Genomic DNA, 24,063 nt, shown 5'->3' on the forward strand with positions numbered 1-24,063 from the left:
GTTTTCCCCCTGTTCGTCCGCTTGCCAGGAGGAAGAGGAGTTCTCGTCGCTGGCCGTGTGTCTGGGGCTCCTGCCCTCGGCGCCTCAGCCCGCCAGCGCCGTGCACAGCGCCTCGTGTCTGGAGTGGCCCGTCGACGCCTTCGACCTGGTGTCGCAGTGGTGCGCAGAGGTCACCGGGCTGTCTCTGATCCACGCCGAGCAGTCGCTGGTACGCACTCCCGTTTTCACATTCGTGTTGTAGAAATTTCTATTAAAAAATTGACTCAGCAAAAAAAATAAAACTGAAGTGGTTTCAGATGTTTTTTTCTTTTGAAAGTGGGATTGATATCCTCCTTTTGCTTTTAGCCTTGGTTGACAAACCACAGAGCTGCAACGTCTTGAGTGACGACAGCGCTGACCGTGGTTGTTAGATCCTCGTTATTTATCACTGCAGTGATCTCAGAGGCTGCAGAGCATTTGGCGAAAATATGGATATCCGTTAAGGTTTCTGTATTTATTATCATCCCAGTGAAGGGCACCATAAAACACCGAGAAGTCAAGTGATCTGTTAGATTTACTCTGTTTTGGGTTATCGAGTTTTGCACATATGTGTAAAATACATGCAATGTGTATTTTTTTGAGAAATTCTAATGAGTAGATTTATTTAATGGCTTCTGTCTGGTCTCTTCTCCGCAGACCCTGCTGGTCAAAGACCCTCAGTGGGCAGCCCCCCACCTGCTCCAGCTGCCCGACAACTACAACATCATCTTCCAGTACTACCACAGAAAGGCCTGCACCGGCTGCAAGAAGGTGCCAAAAGACCCCGCGCTCTGCCTGGTGTGCGGCGCCTTCGTCTGCCTCAAAGGCGTCTGCTGCAAGCAGCAGGGGGTCTGCGAATGCGTTTTGGTGAGGCTCTCAAATCACCTTTCACTTTGATCATTTGTTTTTTTTTTTCTGATTCACATTACCGAATGTGAGCTTTTTCTCTTGCCGTGTGCGTCTCCCCGCAGCACTCCCAACACTGCGGCGCCGCCACCGGCATCTTTCTCCTGATCAACGCCTCCGTCATCATCATCATCCGAGGACATCGCTTCTGCCTGTGGGGCTCGGTTTACCTGGACGCTCACGGGGAGGAGGACCGAGATTTACGGTACACACACACACACACTCACACACATGCACCGGCAGTCGGACATCGGCAGGTCAACCACATGCTAAACTCGTTACTCCTGCTCTCCCCTCTGGCTTTTCCTTCAGTCGTGGAAAACCTCTCTTCCTCTGCGAAGAGCGGTATCGAGTGCTGGAGCAGCAGTGGGTCTCTCACACCTTCGATCACATCAATAAGCGTTGGGGGCCGCACTACAACGGACTCTGAGATCTTCCAAGTCCACCGAGAAAACCACGGCCCAAGATGGAGAAGGAGGCTTTTTCTTTTCTTTTTTTTTTTTTTCTGGTTTCTGTGTCTGCCTTGGTCAGAGATATTTGGGGAAAATCTTCAACGTGATAAACACAAACATCCATCGAGGGGTATCGCTGCCACAGCTCTGGTTCATGTGAAGTTTGTTGTACAGTCATGCCTAAAGATTAACACGTGTGTGTGTGTGTGTTCAAGTGATTTCTTGTGTGGTTTTCAACAAAGGAAAAAAAAAAGAACGAATTTGGTCAGATCAAAGTGAAAAAGCACAACTTCACAGAGAAATTGGATTGGTTTTCAACCGGCTTTTAAAGCCCCTCCTTATTTATTTGGGTTGAAACATAGATATATATCTATTATATAAAGTGCTGGATTTCCCTGCAAGGTTTTATTACGTTTTTTTTTTTTTTTTTTGCACCATTGATGACGATGTTCCTGCATATCCCGTTTGATTTATCAAAACGTGCTCTGCTGTGCTGGCATGAGTTTGGAAGCTCCTGACGAGTGTGGCGATGTTATTGCAATGTGCACTCATGGTGTGCGTGTGTGTGTGTGTGTGTGTGCGTGTGTGTGTGCGCGTGCGTGTGTGCCGACACGTGACGATAGGCCGGACAAGTCCACCCATCAATACGACGAGAGTTATTTTGCAGACAAAGCAAAGGCTCTTTTTCTGGGTCTAGTTGCAATCCATCCTCAGGAATTTTTTTTCTTCTTTGTTTTTTTTTTTTTTTTTTTGTTTTTTTGCTGTTTTGAGATACGTTATAGATATTTAAATAAAATTGCTGCTGCTCACTGTTCAAGTAAATAATTTTAACTTTTGTGAAGTTTTTCTTTTTTCTTTCCTTTTTTTTTTTTTTCTAAGGTTGTGCTTTGACTTTTGCGTAGATGGCTGGGAATGTCGACTGAAACTCAGTTTAAGAAGGTATGCGGTCATCACGCCCCCCCCCCCCCACTGTCTCACTTCTGGCCGGGGAAGAAACTCAAAACGCTAACTTTTTAGTCACACTCTTTACGATTTACCGTCCTCGCTGCGCCAAAATCCTGAAATCAAACATTTTTTAAGGCAGCGCGGCGGCGAGGAGTCCTGCTGCATTGGCAGAAACGGAACTCCACGCCACAGCAGAACTGCTGCATCACTCCTGTCAGAGTTACTCTCCCAAGATATGAAACTCAGTGAAATTAAAGTTGCTTGTGAGAAGAAATGCCAGCAATAAACATTGATCTTTCTGGTTTTACCCCCCCATGCTTTTGATCGTCAAGTCATAACTGCAGTGGAGAACATTTATTATGATGACTAACTCTTGCTCGTGCATCATCTAGTTGTGTTTTATAGTTGCATTCCAGCATTGCAGGATTATCAGACTTGAGTATCTGTTACACACTGTGCATGACATCCTTCTAGCCATCATTACTTGTAAGTGTCTTAGCTTCTTAATTTTCACATTATCATCTTTTTTTTTTTTTTTTCTGGAACAGAAAATCTTATCCAGTTGTGCCTGTGAGGTTTGTTTGCAGTGATTAACTGCTCTGAGCTGATATTCATGAGTTTTTTTTTTTTTTTTAATGCTGGGCCACATCGTGCTGCACCGAGAAATTGTCAACGGATATTTCAACACTTGAAACATCTCTCTTGAATTCATGCATGCTGCTTTTCTCTTTTACCGAGACCCCCCTCCCCCCCGCCCCTCCTTTTTATTTTGCAGTACCCACTTTGTAAAAAAATAAATAAATAAATGACCGCAACCAAATAGCCAATGAGTACTGGGTGTAAAATTGTAAGTGAAAGCTTTTTTTTGTGTGTTCTCCTGTATGAATGAAGAGAGAATACAGTACATTACTGTAGGTGCTGACTCAAACTTTCTCAGTTTGACCAGAAAGTATGACTTTGACATTTAATGCAAAATGTAACATATGTGAATAAAATATAAACACACTGATCTGATCTGCCTCGTTTTGTAAGTGTGGTTATTTTTTGCTGGGTCTGCTTCTCTATGACTGCAGTGATGTGATTTATCTGGCTGGTTTTTGGCACATCGGGACTCTTCATCTCAATGTACTGAGTCTTGTTATCACCACAGCTTTGTTTTCACACATAACCATTAAGAATTAGTTGTGATATGAATTCTGAGCCTTGTTATCATGACTCTTTGACTGATTCAGCGTAAGATAGCTTCAGTATTTCCTTCAGTAGTGGCTTCTCTCCACTCTCATTTCAATAAAGTAGCTTGGTTATCTTTATGACCACCAGGAGCCTCAGATCAGTGGAAGGATTGATGTAGTTAGATGAACCTTGTAGTCATGTCACACAGCAGATCCCCATCTGATATGCAGTAAAAACAAAAATAGGATGCACCTTCAACAAAGGCTTCTGATGTAAATAGGAAATGAAAATAGATTTACGCTCATATTTACAACGTGAAACCTGGATGAAGCTTTTTCTTTATCCCTGTTTACAAATGAATGTTCATCTCTGCTTCTGACTTGAATTGAAAAATGAATGGTCCTTTTCGGACGAAATGTGCTGAGAGGGGGGCAATCAGGCTTTTCATTCTGACTTTTGTTTTTTAAGTAACAAAAGTTTAGTTGTTTTCAAAAGTCATGTGTCATGAATCAGTGATGGACCCAGAAGTGGAAGAAGTTCAGAGAATTTATCAACTACAAAAGATTTCTCAATATGTACCTAGTAAAATATTCTGAAGAATAATAACAACGATGACACTGAAGGTGTTGGTGAAGGAGCCTGATGGGTGGCTGACGTTGCAGGTGGCGTCCCCGGTTCCCGCTCTGTGGGATGAATCCAGGAGGACTGGAGTGAGGGCAGTGGTGACTGGGGCGGCATCCTAGGTGATGGCTGAGTGGCTGGAGGTTGCTGTTGCTGCTGCTGCTGCTGCTGCTGTGGGGCCTGCCTGGTCGTGGGTCGCTGTTGCTGTGGCTGCTGGGAGAGATGACGCTGCTGCTGCTGCTGCTTGTAGCGGTGGACAAGGTTCAGGCAGTCAATCTGGAATTCATGCCAGGACTCCTCCGGGATGCCCTGCATGTGTCCCTCCAGCAGGCATGCAAAATCATGCACTATCTTCTGCTGGCTGGTGTGGGAGTGACTGGCCCCCAAGGAGTCTGCTTTGGCGAGGATCTGAAACATACAAACATTGGAACAATTTAGTATTGCACAGGTCGCGTAAAGAGCAATGGATCAAACTGAAATGCAATCTGCATGTAGACAGATTCTCACCATCTTCACTGCATCACTCAGGTTGCTCAAGGGCACCTCAGCGGTTGTTGTGGCTGCATCTGATTTCTTTGAACGCTTCCTCTTTCCCTGTCCGGTGGTTGTAGATGTAGATGCTGGGATGGGTGAACCTGTGGACCGCACTCCATCATCCTCTCCGTCGCTGATCGTCACTGCAGACTGCTCACTGGGGACCGTTTCTCCTTTTTCAAAACCTTCCCCACCCTGGTCCTCATGTTATCATAATGCTTCCTGCACTGGGGGCCGGTGGCCGGAGGCTCCAGCTGCTCTCCCACTCGGTCCCACCGGCTGCTCTTGGCCGCCACGTTGAGCCAGTCCTTCTGCTGCTTGTCGTACAGCAGCGGGTTCTCCTTCACCATCTCAGCTTCAACTCGGCCTCTTCTGTCCAGCGGTAGTCCGGGATTTCTTTTTTGGACACCCGGACCCTCTTTTGACTGGCGGCCTCGTCCTCACCCAGTGGTGTGGCCACAAAACCGGCTCTCTCTCCGGTCTCTGGCCCATCGGCTCCTTGCCTTCTCTGCTGGGTCTCCTCTTCTGACATCTTCTCTCCTCGCTGGCGGTCTCTGAAACGGCGAGCAGTGACCAGGAAGGCCAATTTGTAGTCCAGCACCGCGAGGTCGTGAACTGCTCGTGAACCGCTCGTGATGTGCGTGAAGTTGTCGTAAACTGCTCGTGAAGTTCGTGAATGAGCCGTGCACTGCTCGTGCCATGCGCACTAATTCGTAAACACGTCGTGAACTACTAGTGAACTCGACGTGGGCTGTTCGAGAACTATTTGTTGCAGTGCGTGGCAGTGCGTGCTATCATGCCACGACTGGCACGCATCCTCCCGCACTGTCCGGACAAGTTCACGAGGCGTTCACGGACAGTTGGCGCATAGTTCACGGCCCGGTCGCGATATTTTGTCGTGGCCAAAATTTTTTTGAACATTTCAAAATTCTCGTCCCGACACGGCACGCAGTCACGACGGGTTTACGCACACTTCACACCAATTTACGAGTAGTTTGCGACTCGAGTCGTGCCAATGCGTGCCACAGAATCGTGCAAGTGGAAACCTGGCTTTAAAGGCATCGGCCAGCCTCACTGTGGATGAATGTAGAGATGGAATGAAGGTCCGCCGCCATGTGATCGAGCATTTACAGGATAATTGTTCTGAGCCACACACACACACACACACACACACACACACAGAGGAGGCCCTCTGGATAATGACCAGTGGCCTCACAAAGCCCCTGTTTTCTGCCAATTAGACAAAAAGAGAAAGCGTGGAGGAATTTGAAATGCCTCCAGTGCGAGTCTGGCGGGACGCGGACCGTGAACGCACCACGGGTCAGTCCGTGTCGCGGCTTCCGCTCCGCTCCGCGGGCCCGCGTGCTCAGATGTCTGCTGCTGTTAATAATTAAAGCTCTGCAGCCGCGAAACGGCAAAATCACTTCGGAGATGTGGCTATGGACGGTAAGCTGCGTGCATGTAAAGCTGCTGCAGTGTGATTTGTTGACGCAGATCAGTGGAGGTGGACACACACGCACACACACTCAGAGGGGACGATCATGTGATCTGATCTGCTTCTCTGTTTTGCAGATGTATGGAATGGGAATTCAACCATGTCAAGGTAGGAAGCATGTTTCCTTATTATTAAAACTGCTTTTATTATGCTGCTTTGTTTGGCTGCAGAGCATCAGCGTTGATTGTTTTTAACAGTTTGAAACTTTTGCAGGAGTTTGCAGCATTGTACAAATCCATGGACACACTTCTTAGATCAATCAACATGTGTCACCAGCTTTTTAAGAATGATTGTGTGGACATTTGTGTTGATGTGTTCATGATTCTGCTGTTACTGAGACCTGCTTGATTTTACATCAGTTTCAGTGTGGTTAACTCACAATTTTTTTCTTCTGAGGATCCTAAATCCCAAACACAACTCTCAGTTTAGAGGTTAACAGGCACACGGTGCAGTGTTAGATCTTTACAACACCACAGTCAAGTGACACTGATCACACAGTAATGCCAAACATGCAAAGAATACTATTTGGTTCTTTATACAATTAGAAATTACACAGAAAATGCTCTACATGCAGGTATTAACATTGCAGCTAAACTTAAAAAAAAGATATATTATTTCACTGAATCCAGCTGTCAAGTTCAGTGATACCTTTCCACTCTGTTTACGCATCTGTGGTAGTTTTTACTGTTAAATTATCACATATTTTCAGGTGAAACTTTAATACTGGGTGTTTCCACCAACAATCCCCCACATGCAATATTAAATGGTGTTTTTCTGCTGCTTTTCATGTGGAGTTTGGCACATTTCGCTCCTCCTCAGTCAGTGTTGTTGCAGCGCTCTGCTCAGTTTTTCCCTCCCTGCATCACGGTGCAGCTCTGCTGCTGCCATGTTTGTGTTTGTGATTAAACAACAGAGATTAATTTATGACTGTGGGTTTTCAGATTGATGACATTGGCTTTTTTTTAAATCCATTAGGTTGGTGCTTTGCATATCCACTGATACTGTTATTACTGATACAGGTGTGGTGTTTGGTAAAGACAGGAGAAATAAACGTGTCCGTCTCAGCTGGTGTGAGACTTTGGTCATTCAGGGTGAGAAGAAGGGCACAGTGCCTGAGCCTGACTCGTGGCTGCTGGAGGTTTACTGCAAAGCCTCTTCATATCCCTTTAAAAGGGATTATAGTTTTCTCTCTCTCTCCACAGACTTACCAAAAGGTTTACCAAGAGGAGTTCCCGTAAGGCTTTACCAGAGAGGGAGGAATAATGTGGGTTTGATGGGAGCAGAAAATTAGATTACTCACGTTCTCTTTGCTCTGTTTCTGGTGACAGAGATGTGCTGCAGCCGGTCACAACTGTAGACCATGTGAGCTTCTCTGCAACACAGCGTAAAGTAGATCAACTGCAAAATACCTCATGAGGTCCTGAGAAGTGGGAGGGGATTCATGGGAAATGCGAGCTGCAGGTTGCTCTATACGTTGTGGAGTTGTAGGAGAAATTACAGTTGTTTTTTTTAAAACTGCACTTTATATAATAATGTTGGATTTTCTTTAAACCTAAATGAGCACACAGCAGCTTTTTGAGCGCCACATGCGATGTCCCCGCTTTCAGTCGCTGTGACAGTTTGGTAAACAGAAGGTAACCTGATCATCTCCATGGAGGACCTGTGGTGTCCGGTTCTGAGCAGCACTGCACTGTGTGTGTGTGTGTGTGTGTGTGTGTGTGTTGGCCATTTAAAGTACTTTGTTTCGGGTTGTTGTTTTTTTTTTTTCCTAAGCTTTCTGGCAGAAGAATAAAAATAATTTGAATGAAAAATTTGTAATTAAAGAAAGAGGCCTAATGCCAGTGTGGCACAATTGTTTGTTAAATCAAGTGTCATACTTTTTAGTTCATTGTCTTTCAGCCAATTTTCAACACCAGTAGAAATAGTAAATATATTTCAGTGATACAGGACTGTTGAGCTGCTTTAGCAGTCCCAAAATGATCTGCAAGATGATCAATCTGTGCTTTGGGAAGAATTTGGGGTTCAGTATATTGTTCAAGGATACTTCAACATCTGCACCTGACGATTACAATACCACAGAGTTAAAAAAAAATAATTTTAGGATAAGTTCAGGACTTTTTTTAAGGTGTGGATGAACACAATTAGCCAATATATGCAAAGAATGTTAAATTAATATCAGAAAATCTAAATCCAAGGCATTTATGTTACATCCTTCATGTTGGACGATCATCTCCTTCAATTTGGCCATTTTCAGCTGAAGTTATTGTTCTGTGAAATAACATTTTTATGTCGCTCAACAAGACCTGATGTGACAGAACGATGTAATTGCATATTTTTATGATGATTTTCTCAATTCTGTTGTGATTTCTAAAATACTGACGATGGCGTGCTTCATACTTTGTGGCATCTGAAGGTTTCCTCTTCATGTTTAAAGAGAAAACATCATTTTATTGACACCTGACCTCTTGTTGGAATAAGTTGTGTGGATGCTGAGGCTTTCTCCTGCTGGGATACAGCATCTGATCCTCGCTCCGTTCGATCCCTGGGGCTTTGAACACATGGCAACAGGAACATGCAGTGCTGCGGCTTTTCAGGTGGAAGAATATATTGTCACAGTTACAAACTCTTACAATTTCACAAAAAGTAGTAGTGAATGCATGTTTTTGGTCTGTCAAACGGCAGAGCTGACTGTGTTGAAGAGTCTCTGCGCTTCTTCCTGGACTGTTTCAGGATTTCGTTCCACTTTCCTGCAGAGATGTGTGGAGTTGCAGCCACTTGGTGTGTAAAGAACATTTCGTTCCGAGGGAGGACGTCACATGGCCTAGAGACTGTCCCCGACTTCCTGGTTACCTGTGTGCAACCAGAGAGGCTTCATATCAGCCTCCTTTATGAGTGGATGCATCTGCCACCTGAATATTTAACAGCGGCTCAGATCAGGTTGCAGAAAAAGTGGTGAATTATTAAGCGCCTTCGATTTGCATGAAATAGTTTGGAGCGTCTCGGCGTGCGAGGCAGTGACAAACAGTTTGACAGAGACAGGTACGTGTGACTCATGACTTTTTGCTCTGAGCTTTATTGATCTTTAAAATGATTATGAGTGATGATGAGGATGAGGGGATTATGTGATTGTCCATGTTAAAAAGTTCATTTCAGAAAATATTTGAGCTGTGTAGAGATGGATCTCATGGTTATATCTGTGTTTGTTATGCGGTCTGTTTTTTTTCAGTTGTTTACAGATATGTCAGGCATTAACCGTTGTAACTGGAGCTGCTTTTGACATTTAAAGTCCTTCTGTTGTGGCCTGTCGTCGCTCATCTGGATGGACGGTTTTCTTTTTTAGGATGCAGAAAAATGTTGGTGTCGTTGAACACACTGGCCTTTTAGGGGAATGTGAGACATGTTTTGTGAGTGGTGGTGAGGGCGTGTTTGTTACAGGTGATTTCACTCTATAAATAAAACGTGACAGTGTTTAATATTCCTGAAAAACATGCAGGACTTCTGTAATTCTCTCATCTGCAATCCATCAGTGAATATATTTAACAAATCAGCTGCAGGAGAGTAAACTAAAACCACCATGAATGAACATATAAACTCCATTTAGACATTTATGCACTGACTACTTATTAGAATGATCTTATCTGTTCAGGAAACACTGCATATTCCCAGAGCAGACTATTTGACAAAAAGGCTTGTTATTATTATTATTATTATTATTATTATTAATTTAAATCTCAGATCCATTGGTTCTTTGTTTTTAACTGGTTGTAAAGCACAATTTAAAAACTGAATAGTCTGGCTTTTATGCAGTAATCCATCATCAATAAGTTAATATCACACAGTTTCGTGGTTTTAATGTTTATTCATTTGATCCCTTCTTATTGTGTTCTTCTTTTATATCCTGGATATTTAATAGTGCATTTTCTCATCCGACTTACCCTCAGTTTATTTCAACATTTTTTTCAGCTTTTTTATCTTCTGAAAATGTTTTTGTTTTCATATGCTTATCTATATATTTCTCTTATTCTCATTGATTTAATGTAACTATTTCAATTACTATTATAAATCATTAATATATAAAGTTATATTTAAATTATTGTGAATCACTTTAACTGTTTAAGTTAGATTTTCTGTCTGTAAAGTTATAAATATAAAGATTTATTGCTGAGTGATATCAGCAGCAGTGAACAGTGGCGTTATTTGTTAATCTATGTACCTCTGTTTTAAATTATTCTTCCATTATCCGCTTTCTGTGAATTTTTCTGAATCGATTGAGGTTTTATTGACCGGTGTGAACGTCTGTGACTGATGATGACGGGTGTTTGAGTCTGAACTGATCTGTTTCTAAACAGATCACATAGAATACACTCTAATGTTTGGATTTTTTTGCTTTACTGGTGTTTGATACGGGAGTTGGACTGCAGGTGTTGAAATGTGTCGAAAGGCTCCCTGCCGCCGCCGCTCCTTGAAGGACGCAGCGAAGGATATCAGTCGTTTCTCTCAGCCTGCATATTTGAGCATCTCTCCTCAGAACGGCGGTATATCCATCTACCATCCGCCTGCGAGCCATTACTCAGGCTGCACGCTCAACATTTCATAAATCTGTCCTGGGGTGAGGACTGCGGCGGGTTGAACATCACATCCATTTGTCGGTTCCTCCTCGCAACGGAAGGACTTGTTTTTCCTTCTCTCAGGGTCACACGGGCTCCGGGATGCACGACACGTCCGAGACGAGACGCTCCGCTGGGAGATTGTCCGCAGAGATCCATTTCCGTCAGGTTTATCTGGAAAATGCGTCATTTTCTAAAAGCGGGATGCATGTGTCCAAACACGGAGGCATCTCTTCCCGATCCATCACGCCGTTCCCTTTTGACGCCCGACGCTTTGCATCGTTGGTCTTTGGTGTCATGTTTTGCCACAGAAGCATCACACGTCGACCACGCAGATGATTTATGTGCAGCTTTCCTCATCCCGGCTGACCATTAGTCCTCATCGCTGCGACGCGAGCTGAGGACATGTTAAGCACTTCATAAAGCACTTTACATAAGGATCACTCCCCCCGGCTCGCCGATCGCTCGGGACGGCGCTCGTCAAGTTAATCTCCGGCCAATCCAACTGATCTCCAGGAGCCGGCGCCTCTTAATGGGCAGTGACAGCGTCCCCGCGGAGAGGGCTAATTCAGTGCCTGTGAGAAACGCCACTTGTTGCGCGTCGTCTCGGAGAGGCCGTCAGTGGTGCTGTTATGTTCTGATCACGGGGGAATCTGGAGGTGATGACTCAGAAGAAAGTAACACTTGCCATGTAAGTCGGAGATGCAGCGTGTCGGCCTTGTTTGTCGGCGGCGTTGACTTTTTCCTGCTTTAAACCCGTTAATGGTTCCCCTGGTGGATGTGGTCGTTACACCCGGCTGAAGGAAAAGGCCGTCGAAAACAAATGTACTGCTCCGAGTGCTCTTTCTAAACAACACGGATTTTATGCATTTAATTACTTGCACTGAAAGACATGAGGTTTATGTGTTTTGATTGATTTTTTTATGATCTATGCACAGAAACAAAATCCTCTCAGCATGGACTTACTGTCTTGATAAAGTCTGACACTTGAAAACGCCCCTCTTCCTCCAGGAGGTCGCTGTATGGGCTTTACCCCTACAAGTCCAGCATGATTGGTCTGGAGAACCTGGGCGATCCTTCAGGGAACTGGGACATCGTGGAGACCATCGGCAAAGGAACGTACGGGAAGGTCTACAGAGTGACCAATAAGAAGGACGGGAGCCAGGCGGCGGTGAAAGTGCTCGACCCCATCAATGTAAGTCAGACAGAGACATGGATACTCTAATGGACGCTTCCACATGAATGGTTAAACCTCTGACTGGTAGATTAGAAACTGGAAATGGTTCAAAACCACAAGATAAATAAAAAAGACTTTATTCTAAGAGCTGAAATGCAACTTGTAATGTATAGAATTCTCCATCCAAATCAATGAATACGTAGCGTCTGTGTGATATAAGTGAGTCTTCACAGTCGGTTCCTCGTGTTGGTGTAGCTGAGCTGAATCATGACACTGTGGCAGGAGGAAAAGGCCCAGACTGAAACGGCTGTGTTTTTCTCTATAACTCTGACTTGTCTCAGCACTGCAGCCATTCAAACCGAGTAAGTCGCCTGAGCTTGTTTCTTTCCTCCCCTCCATCTAGATGCAGTCGTACCTGCTCTCGCTCCCCGTGATATATGTCGCCGTCTGCCCGTTTCATTTATTTCCTGTCATGTTAAGTGTGACGCACCCTTAGCCGAGGCGGCGTAGCTCCCTGTGCGGCGCCGGCCGCGTCCTCCCGGCGCTCCCGCTCGTTTGTCTGCGCGGCCGGCGGGCCCGGCGGGAGGCGGGCCGGTGATTGTGTCACCGGAACAATCTCCATCCTGGCAGCGCCATCCAGCACCAGCGCTCCCCTGATGGCCGTGAAGATGAAGCTGCCTGCGCCGCCATCCCTCTCCCTGATTAGACCGCCGACACTATCACTCAGACATCCAGGAAGAGAAATCCTGCTTCTTACTCTGTTGATCTTCCCTCCCTCTGAGATTTACTTTGATAGAGAAGCATTTCCAGAAATAGTTCGTCCCACCCGCCCATCCCTCCTTTTGTTTCCGAGCTTATAGCCTCATCTTTGGTTTTCTAATTACAATAAACCACAATGTCAAGTTTGATTATTTGTCTTTTATATTGTTTTGTCTCCTGCGGGGATTTTAATCAATATTGTTTGTCTCTTGGTGTTATTTCAAGGACGTGGACGAGGAGATTGAGGCTGAATACAACATTTTGCGGTCCCTGTCCAACCATCCCAATGTGGTCAAGTTTTATGGGATGTTTTACAAGTCGGACCATCTGTCAGGGGGACAGCTGTGGCTGGTGCTCGAGGTGAGCCGTCCCGATCGGCAGTCTTTCCTCAGAGCAGGGACGTCCCCCGGTCCGAGTGCGGTTCTGCACCTTTCTGAGTGGAGTTTTCATGTTCTCCCTGTGCATGAGAGGGTTTCCTTTCATTTGTCCGGGATGTGTCCTGCAGTCAGCTGAGATCGGCTCCAAACACCCGGGCTTGATGGATGGATTGTGTACAAGAAAAGAAAAGAAAAGAAAAACGTGTGACTCTTATCAGGGAGTGTGTAGCAGACTGTTTCCACACTATCTGGCAGTTTTATTCTCAGCTCTTTGGCTTCAGATGTGAGTGGATTTGATCTTCTCATCAAGTCTGAGGAAGAATGCCGAATCTTTATGTCCACGAAAGTTCATTTTTTGGTTTGAATCGTTCCAATAAGCTAATTATTACGAAAAGATAATGTCGTGGTTGCGTCCATCAAGACATTGGCACAGCTGCTCAGGTATTTTCAGGTAACTTGCAGAAATGTGCATCCAGTTTTGATGATTTTATTTGATTTGAAGTCGGCCTCAGTTCGACTCCGACATCCCTCCAACATGAATATTGATGCCGTCTTGCTGCTCCATGACGCCGTATTTCTCTCTCTAAACTTGTGTGTGTGTGTGTGTGTGTGTGTGTGCCAGCTCTCGCCATGAATCATAATCTGAGTGCGGCGAGTGATGGACGAGTCACTCCGGCTTCTCTGTCTCCTTCCCAGCTGTGCAACGGCGGCTCCGTCACGGAACTCATCAAGAGCCTGCTCATGCGAGGCCAGCGTCTGCAGGAGCCCGTTATCTCCTACATCTTATACAGCGCCCTCTTGGTAAGGCGGCCCCTCTGCAAAGCCGCTGATGTTTGGGAGGAGGTGGGATGCAAACACTTAAAGAGAAAGAGAGAGAGAGAGTGCTCAGGATTTATCTCCAGCTGAGGACGTGTGGCAGCCAGTTATGAATGTCAGCTGTGGGAGTTCCTTTATGTAGTTTGCCCTGCTCCACTCTTAATGCATCATATTCTAATTTAGACGGATGACTGATACTGTGATCGTGATTCATGTTCAGCACCCTGGGTTTCTTTCTTCTCTGTCAAATAACTTAAAGGGGCTCCAGCATTTGCACAACAACCGGATTATCCACCGTGACGTCAAAGGGAACAACATCCTCCTGACGACCGCTGGAGGAGTCAAACTGGTTGACTTTGGTAATTAATGAACTTTGACACTTAAAAAAAAAAAAAAAAAAAAGGGCGTATCCTAAATGTTTTGTCCTGAAGTGCAAAGCTGGAACAATTAGTCATTTTTTTGTCACTCGTTAAAAGGTTTCTGCAGCTCGCCGCTGAGACGTTGTGAAGGTAAAACGCCAGTGGAGGATAAATCACATAACGTGCAGCACACTTTAGTCCCCTTCCCACCATAACATCGTTTTATTTCATGGACCGTGGCTTTAACCCCAGGCTATTATTGCTCATTTAAATTGCATTATTTGATCCTTTGCATATTAAAAGAAAGCTGCTCCGGCAAATGACTTTGAGTCACCCCCAGGCATGTTTATGTCCTCTGTGTCATGGAGATGAAGTGGACTCCCGCTGATAAAAATCTGTCCTACATAATTTGAAATGATTATAGCCCATTATTATTACTGCCTGGCAGGTTGCCACACTAAATTATATGCCAGGGTTTATTGATTAATTCAAACATTTAGTATCTGCTATAAATCCCACTTTTATTCTCAGGAAATTCCCTCCGATAAACACGCTGCGGAGAGCTCTAACTCTTAATTACTGAGAGCAGAGGCTGATTCTCATTTCGGTGTGGATTTAGGTGTTTCGGCTCAGCTGACCAGCGCACGACTGAGGAGGAACACGTCAGTCGGGACGCCGTTCTGGATGGCTCCAGAGGTCAGCGTCCTCACACATTAACGGATCTGATGGATGGAATTTTTTTTTGTTGCAGCCGGGCGCCGCAAAGAGAGAGAGAGAGAAGGCCTCGGTTATTTCTCTCTCTCTCTCTCTCCGCGGTGTCATTGTGTATTCCCCTCCCGTCCCCCTCCACGGGCGCAGCTCTGGAGGTCGCCTCAAGGTTAATAGCCGGGAGTCTGCGGCCCCCTCGGCTTTACTCTTTGGCAGAAATGAGGTGCGGTGATTGGGCTGCTTGGGAGGGACCTCGGGGGCAATTAGAATAAACTCAGCTGTGAAATGTAGTGTCAGTTATAATTATTGACTGTGTAAGAGGAGAAGCTCATACCAACAGCCACTGGAGTGACCCGCCGCTCAGCTTTTAAATGGGCCGTAAATACACTCGGCTGCCAGGTCTTTTTTTTTTTTTGGCAGTAAGTAATAGACCGTGTTAACAAAGACTGAACACTAAACCTCATGAGTCTTTTTAACAATTTTCTTTAATTTATGATACTTTTTCCTCCAATAAAGTGCTTTTTTTTTTTCCTCAGTGATTTGAGTCCATGCCTGAGTGAGCTTTGCGTAGCAAAAAACCGAGTTAACGTCTCCTCATTGATGGATTTTGTCACGTTTGGGTTAAAACTGACCTCGCCGTGACCCCTTACTTGTGCTACCCTGCAGGTCATAGCCTGCGAGCAGCAGTACGACTACTCGTACGACGCCCGCTGTGACGTGTGGTCCCTGGGCATCACGGCCATCGAGCTGGCGGACGGAGACCCCCCGCTGGCAGACATGCATCCGGTTAAAGCCCTCTTCAAGATCCCCCGGTGAGTCCAGGAGAGGGCGCTCCCAGCACACAGCTGAAGTCCGCCCACATGGACACACACACACACACACACACACACACACACACACACACACACACACACATACACACACACACACAATCTTCCATCAGCTCCATCATTAACTCAATCTGACACACAGATACAGAAAAATTTTAATTTTGTTTTTTTTTTTTTTTAATGTGAGCTTAAATTTATAAAAACCAAAATAAAAGTGAATCGTTGGGGTTTGATCCGCGGTCCTTGCTGCCAGTGCATTTTCATCCTCCCTATCTGAAAGGCAGCATCTGCTGAATAATCAGTGTTTAAAATCTTCATCATCATCAAAAAAAAAAGACGCTGTAGTGTTTGGCCTTAAAATTAATGCAGTGATTCAATCTGTAAAAATATTCACTGCTGGAGACCGCATGCGTCTGATGATCATTTGAGAGCTTTGTGGCTACACGCGGTTGACCTTTTGTTATCAGCACAATCGTGCAATTATCTCCCAGTTAGGTGGAGATATGCCCCTCTGATTGCAATTTGCATTGGTGATTAGCTCCATTCACATTGAGATGAGGCTGTCGCCTCCTCCCCGTCACAATATTATCTCCTCCCTGCCAAGACAGGGGAGCATGCCTGGTGCAGAAAGGAATTATGGGAGCTAACGCAGCGTTTCATCAGCGCTGAATTTTACCTCAGAATGTAAAATAATTACAAATGAAGGGCCGGCTGATGGCAGGATGCCTCCCTGGAAACGTCTTGGGCATTCGCACCGTTATTTATTTATTTTTTTTTAATGTTGCTTTGGGATGATGTTTTTTTGGGGGAAAAAAATTAAAAGCAATCTCGAAGTGTATGAATGATCTGTGTCAAACTGCGGCCATGTTTCCTCCTGTAGCAGCAGTGCTGATGGGAGACGACGCGCCAGCGTCGGCTCACATTAAACTCTCTGAGATTTCTGAGACTTCCTGACTTCGGGGATAACAAGGAGGCTGATCAAACTGGACGTGTTGTCTTTAACTAACATCAGTCCCTCTCTGTTTCAACAAATATATGCATTTTGCCTTCTCTGTGTGAACCGGGGCCTCAAAGGTCGATCGGCCGGGGCTCGTAAATCACAGCGAATGTGTTGAACCATGAAATGATTCTCTTAACATGTCATTTATCTGTAATGTATTTCCTCCGCTGCCACAGCACGGCGGGCGAAATCATGAGGAAACGCCCATGTAGCTCCTGTACGAATGGCTTTCTAAATACGGAACTGCGTTTCACCTTTTGGTCCTCAGCGGCGGGGAGAGTGATTCATGACGGAGTCGAGGACAATTCATCCTCGCAGCTTTTGTAGACTGCACAGCTGATTTCTTTTTTTCTTCTTCTTCTTCTTTTCAATTTTTTACATCACAAACCATTAGCAGCTCTTGTGAAGTATTGTCCTTGGGTGATACATGCTTTATGAAACCTATGCAAGCACTAAAACAGGCAATAAGCATTTTCATCATTGGGATGTTTTACAGTCGGGCTCAGTAATGCGTTTCCGGGCTAAAGGTTTCACTGTCGTGTGGTTAATCTTGTCTGTATCACCTGCTTCATCATGGTTCCTCTTCAAAGCACATCAAGATTGTGAAATGTAAGACAAATACCCCCGGCTGAGGGACATGTCATCCAGTCGTGTGGCTGGACAGTGGCTCTCATGAAGCTGCAGATTTAATGTCTCTCGGTGGAGGGCCACGTCAACGCCGGGTGCTATCAGCACCCCGGGCCCCGCGGGCGGCCAGCGGCAGATAACTGCTGTGTCGCCGCGTTCGCGGCGCTGCGGGAAATCTGCACAGCTGGAAGTGGTTTTGTGGTCCCAGCGGGCTGTGAGCGATAACATACCTGTCTGAGGGGGACGCTGATGAGCCCGACGAACGAGGGTCACCTTGGCGTGTGCTCTGTTTGTGCTTCAGAGATATCAGCGGCTTGATGAGCCGTGGCGCTCATGCACATGTTCGAACCTCAGGTTGATCTAATTTTTAAATTTAATGCCAGTTGTTTGCGATTCCCCCCCTTCCTCCTCCCCCACCCAGCTTTCACCTGTTCTCTGTTATGATTAAAAGTAATTGAGTGTGTTATGGTTTTGCGTGGCAGATATGTGATGTTCATGGTGACCATGAAAGAAGGTAATGGAGCATGTCAGAGGGCAAAGTTGTAAAATCATCAACTGCAAAATTAATTACAGATACTCAAGACAAAGATGGTCTGTGATAGTTAATATGCGGAAAGGTTAATTGCTGCAGTGCAGCCCCGACGGGGTCCATGTAAAATCAAACCAAAGTGTTTGTAAAGTGTGTTGTAAAGGTTAGAGGCGGGAGACAAAGGCGCCCAAGGTTGTGTTTATCGGTCCCCGTCGATGCGATTCATATGATAAACAGCACATCTGAGCGCGGGCCAGAACATGGAGGGAGTGACGGCTCGTCGGAGGAGACGAGGCCTAATGAAATCACGCCTGTATATCAGCCTTACATGGATATTCTGATGCTCTCTGGAAGATTTTTGAATGAGTCTGAGTCTGTACAGCCAGCGTGTCAGATGTTTGTCCAATGTCTTTTAAACATTTCAATCAGAACTGGAAGAATTTGCCATAATTTCTTTAAATTCCGTTTGTTTTGACTCTAAGACTCGGCCCTTCAGATCAGTAAAACTGGACAGAGTTTCTCTCAGTTTCTGTGAGTCTCGACGCCGATGCCGTCCGGACCCCCGGCGGGCGATCGCTGCCCGGTTGGATGATTTTTCCAATCATGACTTAAGGCTTTTATTATCGCCACCTTTGATGCAGTTATCTAACGGCGCTCTGCGGTGTCCTGCGCTGCAGCGCTGGCAGTGGAGCTGCCACAGACGTGATAAATGTGGCAGCAGTTCTCCGTATTCATGCATGTATGCTCAAAGAAGCGCCGCCGCTGCGCCCGCAGTGATGGATGAGCTGAAATTTTTTTAAGCGCCTGGTCCGCTTGACGAATAGATCTTTATTTTGGGCCCCTGTGCTCGTTCTCTGTTACGTTTTCATAAAGGCCAGCGTTTTGCTTTAAGAAGCCGGTGTTCTCAGCGGTTTGCCTTCAAATCAGGTAAATCCAACAGTATTGTTCTCTTTTCATTGTGGATTTATGAAAATTTAAAGAAGGTTTCTTCATGTTTTGACAGAAGTTTCCAAATTATGAGACATTTGCAGATCAGCAACACTGTGTTTGGTAAACTGACAATAACTTCTCCAACTTTTACACTGTTTTATCAAACTTAAGCCCATTTATCAGATCCCAGAGGACATTCGTCAGTCTATTATGGGGCAAACAAGCCTCATACTTGGGTTTTAAAGGGGACATATTGTGCTTTTTTCACTTTGTGAAGAGTTTCTAATAGTAGTATGTTTTGCCGTAGCCTCTTTATGACGTTCAAATTTGAAAATGATCTGTTTCCTCCCTGTCTTGCTACACCACATTTTGTGAAAATGCATACTGAATCAGTTGAGTTTGAGTTTGGTCCACTTATCCTGAAATAAGCGGTTTAACTCCTCCCCCTGACTGTGCTCCCACCATGCGTGTGAGAGTGGGCGGGGCCAGATGCGTTCAAGTGCATACCGGGAAGCAGGCTCAGAAACAGCCTGTTCTGAGGAGGGCTCCTCAGAGCGGTTTTTTAGACCGCTGAAACTCCAAAGAAAGGATGAATTTGGGGCGAACAAACTTAAATACTATGTTTATGGGCTTCTGAGACTGATATGACCTGACTGAAAAATAGCATAATATGTCCCCTTTAATTAAAAGGCAGTTAAATGCTGTCAATACTGCAACTGTTGTCGCTGTCACAGCTAAATTTTTGCCCTAAAACTTCCTTTTCTTTTTTTATCATATAACAAAATCTCGTAATGCTATTTGCTTATTTATTCTCATCTTGATGAGACAAAAAACATCCTCGTTATCCTCCACTTTTTTCACAAAAAACCCCAAAAACTGAGGTCTTTTTTTTCCTCCTCTCACAATGAATCGACTGCTTCCTGTTCTAAAGATTTGCGATGTTTAATATCCTGTGGGAGATGGAGAAATTGTAAATTATACATATCGACTCTCACATTCAAACACTGGCCCGATTTCCGTCTTTTTTCCGCGGCTTAGTTACAGCTGTCAGGAGCTGTTGACACCTCTCTGGTTTCGCCTCAATCCACAGTGAGGAGCGCCTGACAGTACAAGCACTGCGCGGACCCAAATTTGAATAAGCCATTTGTGTTTACAATGTGAGCCAGCACTCTCACAAATAACTGAAAGAGGGGAGGAAGAGAAGGGAAAAAAAAAAAAAAAAATGGAAAAAAAAAAAAACCCGGCCTGAATTTGCTAAGCACAATGAGTGCACTTGACAGTGTTATCAGCAGCGCTGCTATATTGACTTTGTAATGTATAAGCAGTATGGTACAACATCAAGGCGAGAACGTGTCTTCAGGCTCATATTAGAGGTTGCATTGAGGCAGTCAGTTACTGGCTTTGATCTGCACTTTGGAAAGGATTGCCTGTCTGAATTCTTATCAAAGACTCCACTAAGTTCGCTCTGTGGAAAATGACAGATTTTGTACCCCGACATCCCCCTCTTGAATCTTAAAGAAAAAAAAAAAAAAAAAAAAAAAGGGATGTTAAATATGTAGCTGTGTAATGTGCGCCTGTTTCTGCTTCCAGTTTGTTTACCATAAACTGAATGAAACAACTCTGAGGTTTTTTAAGGTGTAAGAACTGATTCCCACCGTGGGGAGCAGGCGTGTCCCAGCTCCTGCTGTACCCCGCCCCCCCCCCCTCATCGGCTTCCTCCTGTCACCAGGTGCTCCTGAAGAGTGTTAGCCTCATTATAGATGGCCTTCGTAAATGCTGCTGACAGAGGTATAACTAGCCCCCATAACTTTTGGCTCCCTGTGGCAGATGCTTGCTGCCAGACAGTGGAGCAGCAGTTATCGTTTGTCACTTTTTTTTTTTTTTTTTTTTTTTTTTTTTTTCTGCCACCGACCTGGACCCCGACCAGCTCGCCCTCAGACCAAAGAACCCTCACAGGAGTCTGGTGCTCCGCCTGCCGGCCGACGAGTCCGTGCAATGTGTGATTCAGAAGCTTTTGAATAAGAAGTCTGTCATCTGTTTGCTGAATCTACTCTGGTTTTGTTTCAGAAATCCTTCACCCACATTGCAAAACCCAGACCAGTGGTGCAGGAGTTTCAGTCATTTCATCGGCCAGTAAGTGTCTTCAGCGTTTCGCCTTCTCAAAGTTCACCTGATTACAGTCTGTAGACATTGTGGGAAGACAGAAAACCCCTGAAAGCAACAGTTATCCTGAGAGAATCAGGAAAGTTGAATCACAGAGAGAAAAAAGAAGAAAATACTGCCACATTAAAATGAGCTCTACTTGTAATTCATCACATATTTTACACAATAAAACAATAACCGATTTAGAAAACTGCGTCCAGAGGCTCAAGCGGAGCCGTTTATCTACTCTCAACAGAGATTTGTTTGGAGAAAATAAGAACAGGGTTCGCCTTAAAATATCTCTCCTCTGTTAAACAGTGAGTTCAACAAATTACTAAAAACTAGTGATGGAATTCAGTTACTAGTTACTTCAGTGGTTCTTAGCTGTTTTGAAACCTAATGTTGCAGAACTTCACATAACATTTGAACAAAACGAATTAAAGAAGCGTAAAAAAAATAGTTGAAATAAACTGTCAACATGTAGAAACCAGCAGACAGCTCTTATAAAGGTGAACTAATGGTAATTATTCTTTATTTTGTTTATATATTATTTGCAAATACATCTGTGGAAAGCTGAAACTTAAAGAGCAGTTCAGAGAGAGACAGCAGCTCTAATATAGTTTTCATATTTGATCAAATTAACAAGGGAGTAACTGTAACAATATTAATAATAATTACTTACTCGCGCCTCCCTGTAAACAGCAGCGGCGTTGGTGGTCACACGTGGCCTCTTGTGCGGTTGGAGTGGAATTATGTGAATTAAATGGTAATGGAGTCCTTGTTCTACAAAATATTTAAATTGATAAGAGCCAATTAAACATCTGTTTATGTTGTAGTACAGTGTGAAATGGAGATGAAGCACTTTTAATCAGGCGCAGGTAAACAGGGCTGACGGCAGCTGGTCAGCGGGCGGGAGCGTGCAGGTAAAACCCACAGGGAGCTGAAATTGATATTTTATGACCAGATTCTATCAGCCCCTCTTGTCTTTTCTATTCATTGGCTTTCATTTGTGTAAATCTGCCACGGCGGCGCAAACTAATTCACCTGAGTTATCTGGTCGAACTGAGGCCCTGATAACTTATCATTTCCTCCGCCGTGCAAAGCTAATAATGTCAGAGGGGCGCTCGTGTCGGCCGTGCAGGATATACAACCCTAATATCTGCGGCAGAGAGGCGTGCGAGTCTGAAATACTATTCCGTCTGTGTTATTTCTGTAGGCATGGTTTCTAGCTAACAGCAGTGTTTGTTTACTGGAGGAAGAAAAGGAGTAATTGAAACAAGAAAACAATAGTGTCACTTCAGTTATTGATTAGTTTTGACAAAATTGAGGCTTATTTCCACTCAAACCAAGACTCAGTGGTAATGTGGTTGTTTTTTTTGCAACCATTTTTCTCTTTTTATAACATCATTGCAGTGTTTTTTTTATTATTATTGGATGCTTTTTGGATTGCTGCTCTGTAATCTGGGTTAATGGATTGTTTGATAGCATATCAAGGTTAATCTCGTCAAACAAAGCCCGCCACAGTTCAATGTGGGGAGGCCGGACAATGTTATCGAGCCTCGCAGGCTGTTTGGGAAGCCTTTTCAGATCAGTCAGGCCTTTGTGTGTGTGTTTGCATGTGTGTGTGTGTGTGTGTGTGTGTGTGTGTGTGTGTGTGTGTGTGTGTGTGTGTGTGTGTGTGTGTGTGTGTGTGTGTGTGTGTGTGTGTGGGGAATACTGGGGAGGTGGGCGGGGGGAGGGTTGGGATAATAAATCCATCAGCGGCGTCTGCACTTGGGCAGCCAGAGATCCGACTCCTGTGACAAAGTGGCCCGCTGTTCAGCAACGGTCCCGCTAATAGCAGCAACCCCTGCCTAATGTCCTGACACTAATGAATTCACGGAATTAACTTCCAGAGCCGAAACAAACTGATAAAAGAAACAGAATTTCAGTCCAGATTAGGAGGAACCCCGATGAGTGTTTTCCTCCTGTCTGGCCTCTGTCTGCTGCTCCTTCACACGGACAAGAGTCCTGCGGTTTGGATCATGATTAGATGTCCCTCATTTAAGTTTTTCATAGACAGTCACAGTGAGAAACATGTGAAGGTGTCATTCTTGACGGTGTTTCTGTGGCTCAGTGGGAGACCGGGTGTCACTGATAGGACTGGCCGCTGTTTGGACTCGGGGGCCATGGTGACGGTGACCATGTGGTATCGCCCAGACGGGAAGGGACTGATTAGCCGAACCCCACATGTAAAAACAGTCGCGAGGAGCTCCCTGCTGGTGTGTGAGGGTCACTCAGAGCCCGTCCAGACAAATAAAACCCGCCGCAATGTTCAGGTGATTTGAGGATGATGGTCCGCTTTCCTTTGCTGGCTTTACCTTCGCTGACCGTGCGGTGCTTTGTGTTCCACAAGGTGCCTGATCAAGGATTTCGAGGCACGCCCGTCCGTCACCCACCTCCTGGAGCACCCCTTCATCCACCAGGCCCACGGGAAAGACGTGGCCCTCCGTCAGCAGCTGGCCGCCCTCATCCGGGAGCAGCAGGAGTTGGGCTGCAAAACCAAAACCAAGTAGGTCTCCTCCAGTGTGTTTCCAAACCTCGCAGGAGAAACGAGAGGCTGCCTTGGCAGCTCGCACTGCTTCATTTCAGCGTTGGAGATCTCTGTATTGCAGCTGACGGGCGGTGATCTCTCCTCTGTCCAGTAGGGGGCAGGCTCTCATCTCCTTACAGCCGAGCACAGGCATGAGGATGAGGCTCAGTAATGGACGCTACAGTGTGATTAAAGAGAAGTTCAGGGAGCTTGACTAATTCAGAAGGAGTGATTGTGCTGACTAACCTCAGAATAATAAATCCCATTCTGACCAGAGAGCCTTTTCACCCAATTAAACCCTCGATGGGGTAAATAAACAGATTTACAGATGACACTTACTGTAACGTCTACTAGTTTTTAAATGATCTAAATAAAGCTGTTTTCTTTAGGAATTATGCTACTTTCTGCCATCCGAAGCAGTCTATTTCATACGGTTAGATCAACAGAAATATCGACGTTTAAAACCACTTTTGAGGAGGAATTTCA

General features: G+C 45.1%; 2 protein-coding genes across 3 annotated transcripts in view; both read left to right on the forward strand.

The window, feature by feature from the left end:
• ubr3 (ubiquitin protein ligase E3 component n-recognin 3) overlaps positions 1-3,115 on the forward strand; it is a 29,885-nt gene extending 26,770 nt beyond the window's left edge. The window contains exons 36-39 of the mRNA XM_030111692.1: positions 29-208; positions 676-885; positions 990-1,129; positions 1,237-3,115. Of these exons, the coding sequence (XP_029967552.1) occupies positions 29-208; positions 676-885; positions 990-1,129; positions 1,237-1,354 (648 nt within the window). The 3' untranslated portion in view covers positions 1,355-3,115. The remainder of the gene's footprint in view (positions 1-28; positions 209-675; positions 886-989; positions 1,130-1,236) is intronic.
• A 3,111-nt stretch (positions 3,116-6,226) lies between these two features.
• Positions 6,227-24,063, forward strand: part of myo3b (myosin IIIB) — a 59,985-nt gene continuing 42,148 nt past the window's right edge. The window contains exons 1-9 of one of the 2 annotated variants that reach the window (XM_030111794.1): positions 6,227-6,252; positions 11,763-11,946; positions 12,913-13,047; positions 13,761-13,865; positions 14,140-14,239; positions 14,859-14,935; positions 15,614-15,759; positions 20,931-20,996; positions 23,401-23,556. In XM_030111794.1, the coding sequence (XP_029967654.1) occupies positions 6,245-6,252; positions 11,763-11,946; positions 12,913-13,047; positions 13,761-13,865; positions 14,140-14,239; positions 14,859-14,935; positions 15,614-15,759; positions 20,931-20,996; positions 23,401-23,556 (977 nt within the window). In that variant the 5' untranslated portion in view covers positions 6,227-6,244. Of the gene's footprint in view, positions 6,253-11,413; positions 11,443-11,762; positions 11,947-12,912; positions 13,048-13,760; positions 13,866-14,139; positions 14,240-14,858; positions 14,936-15,613; positions 15,764-20,930; positions 20,997-23,400; positions 23,557-24,063 lie in introns of those variants that run through there. The other variant, XM_030111795.1, reaches the window with a different exon arrangement.

This window comes from Salarias fasciatus, chromosome 16 (genome assembly GCF_902148845.1).
Source record: "Salarias fasciatus chromosome 16, fSalaFa1.1, whole genome shotgun sequence".
In the NCBI taxonomy this organism is placed as follows: Eukaryota; Metazoa; Chordata; class Actinopteri; order Blenniiformes; family Blenniidae; genus Salarias; species Salarias fasciatus.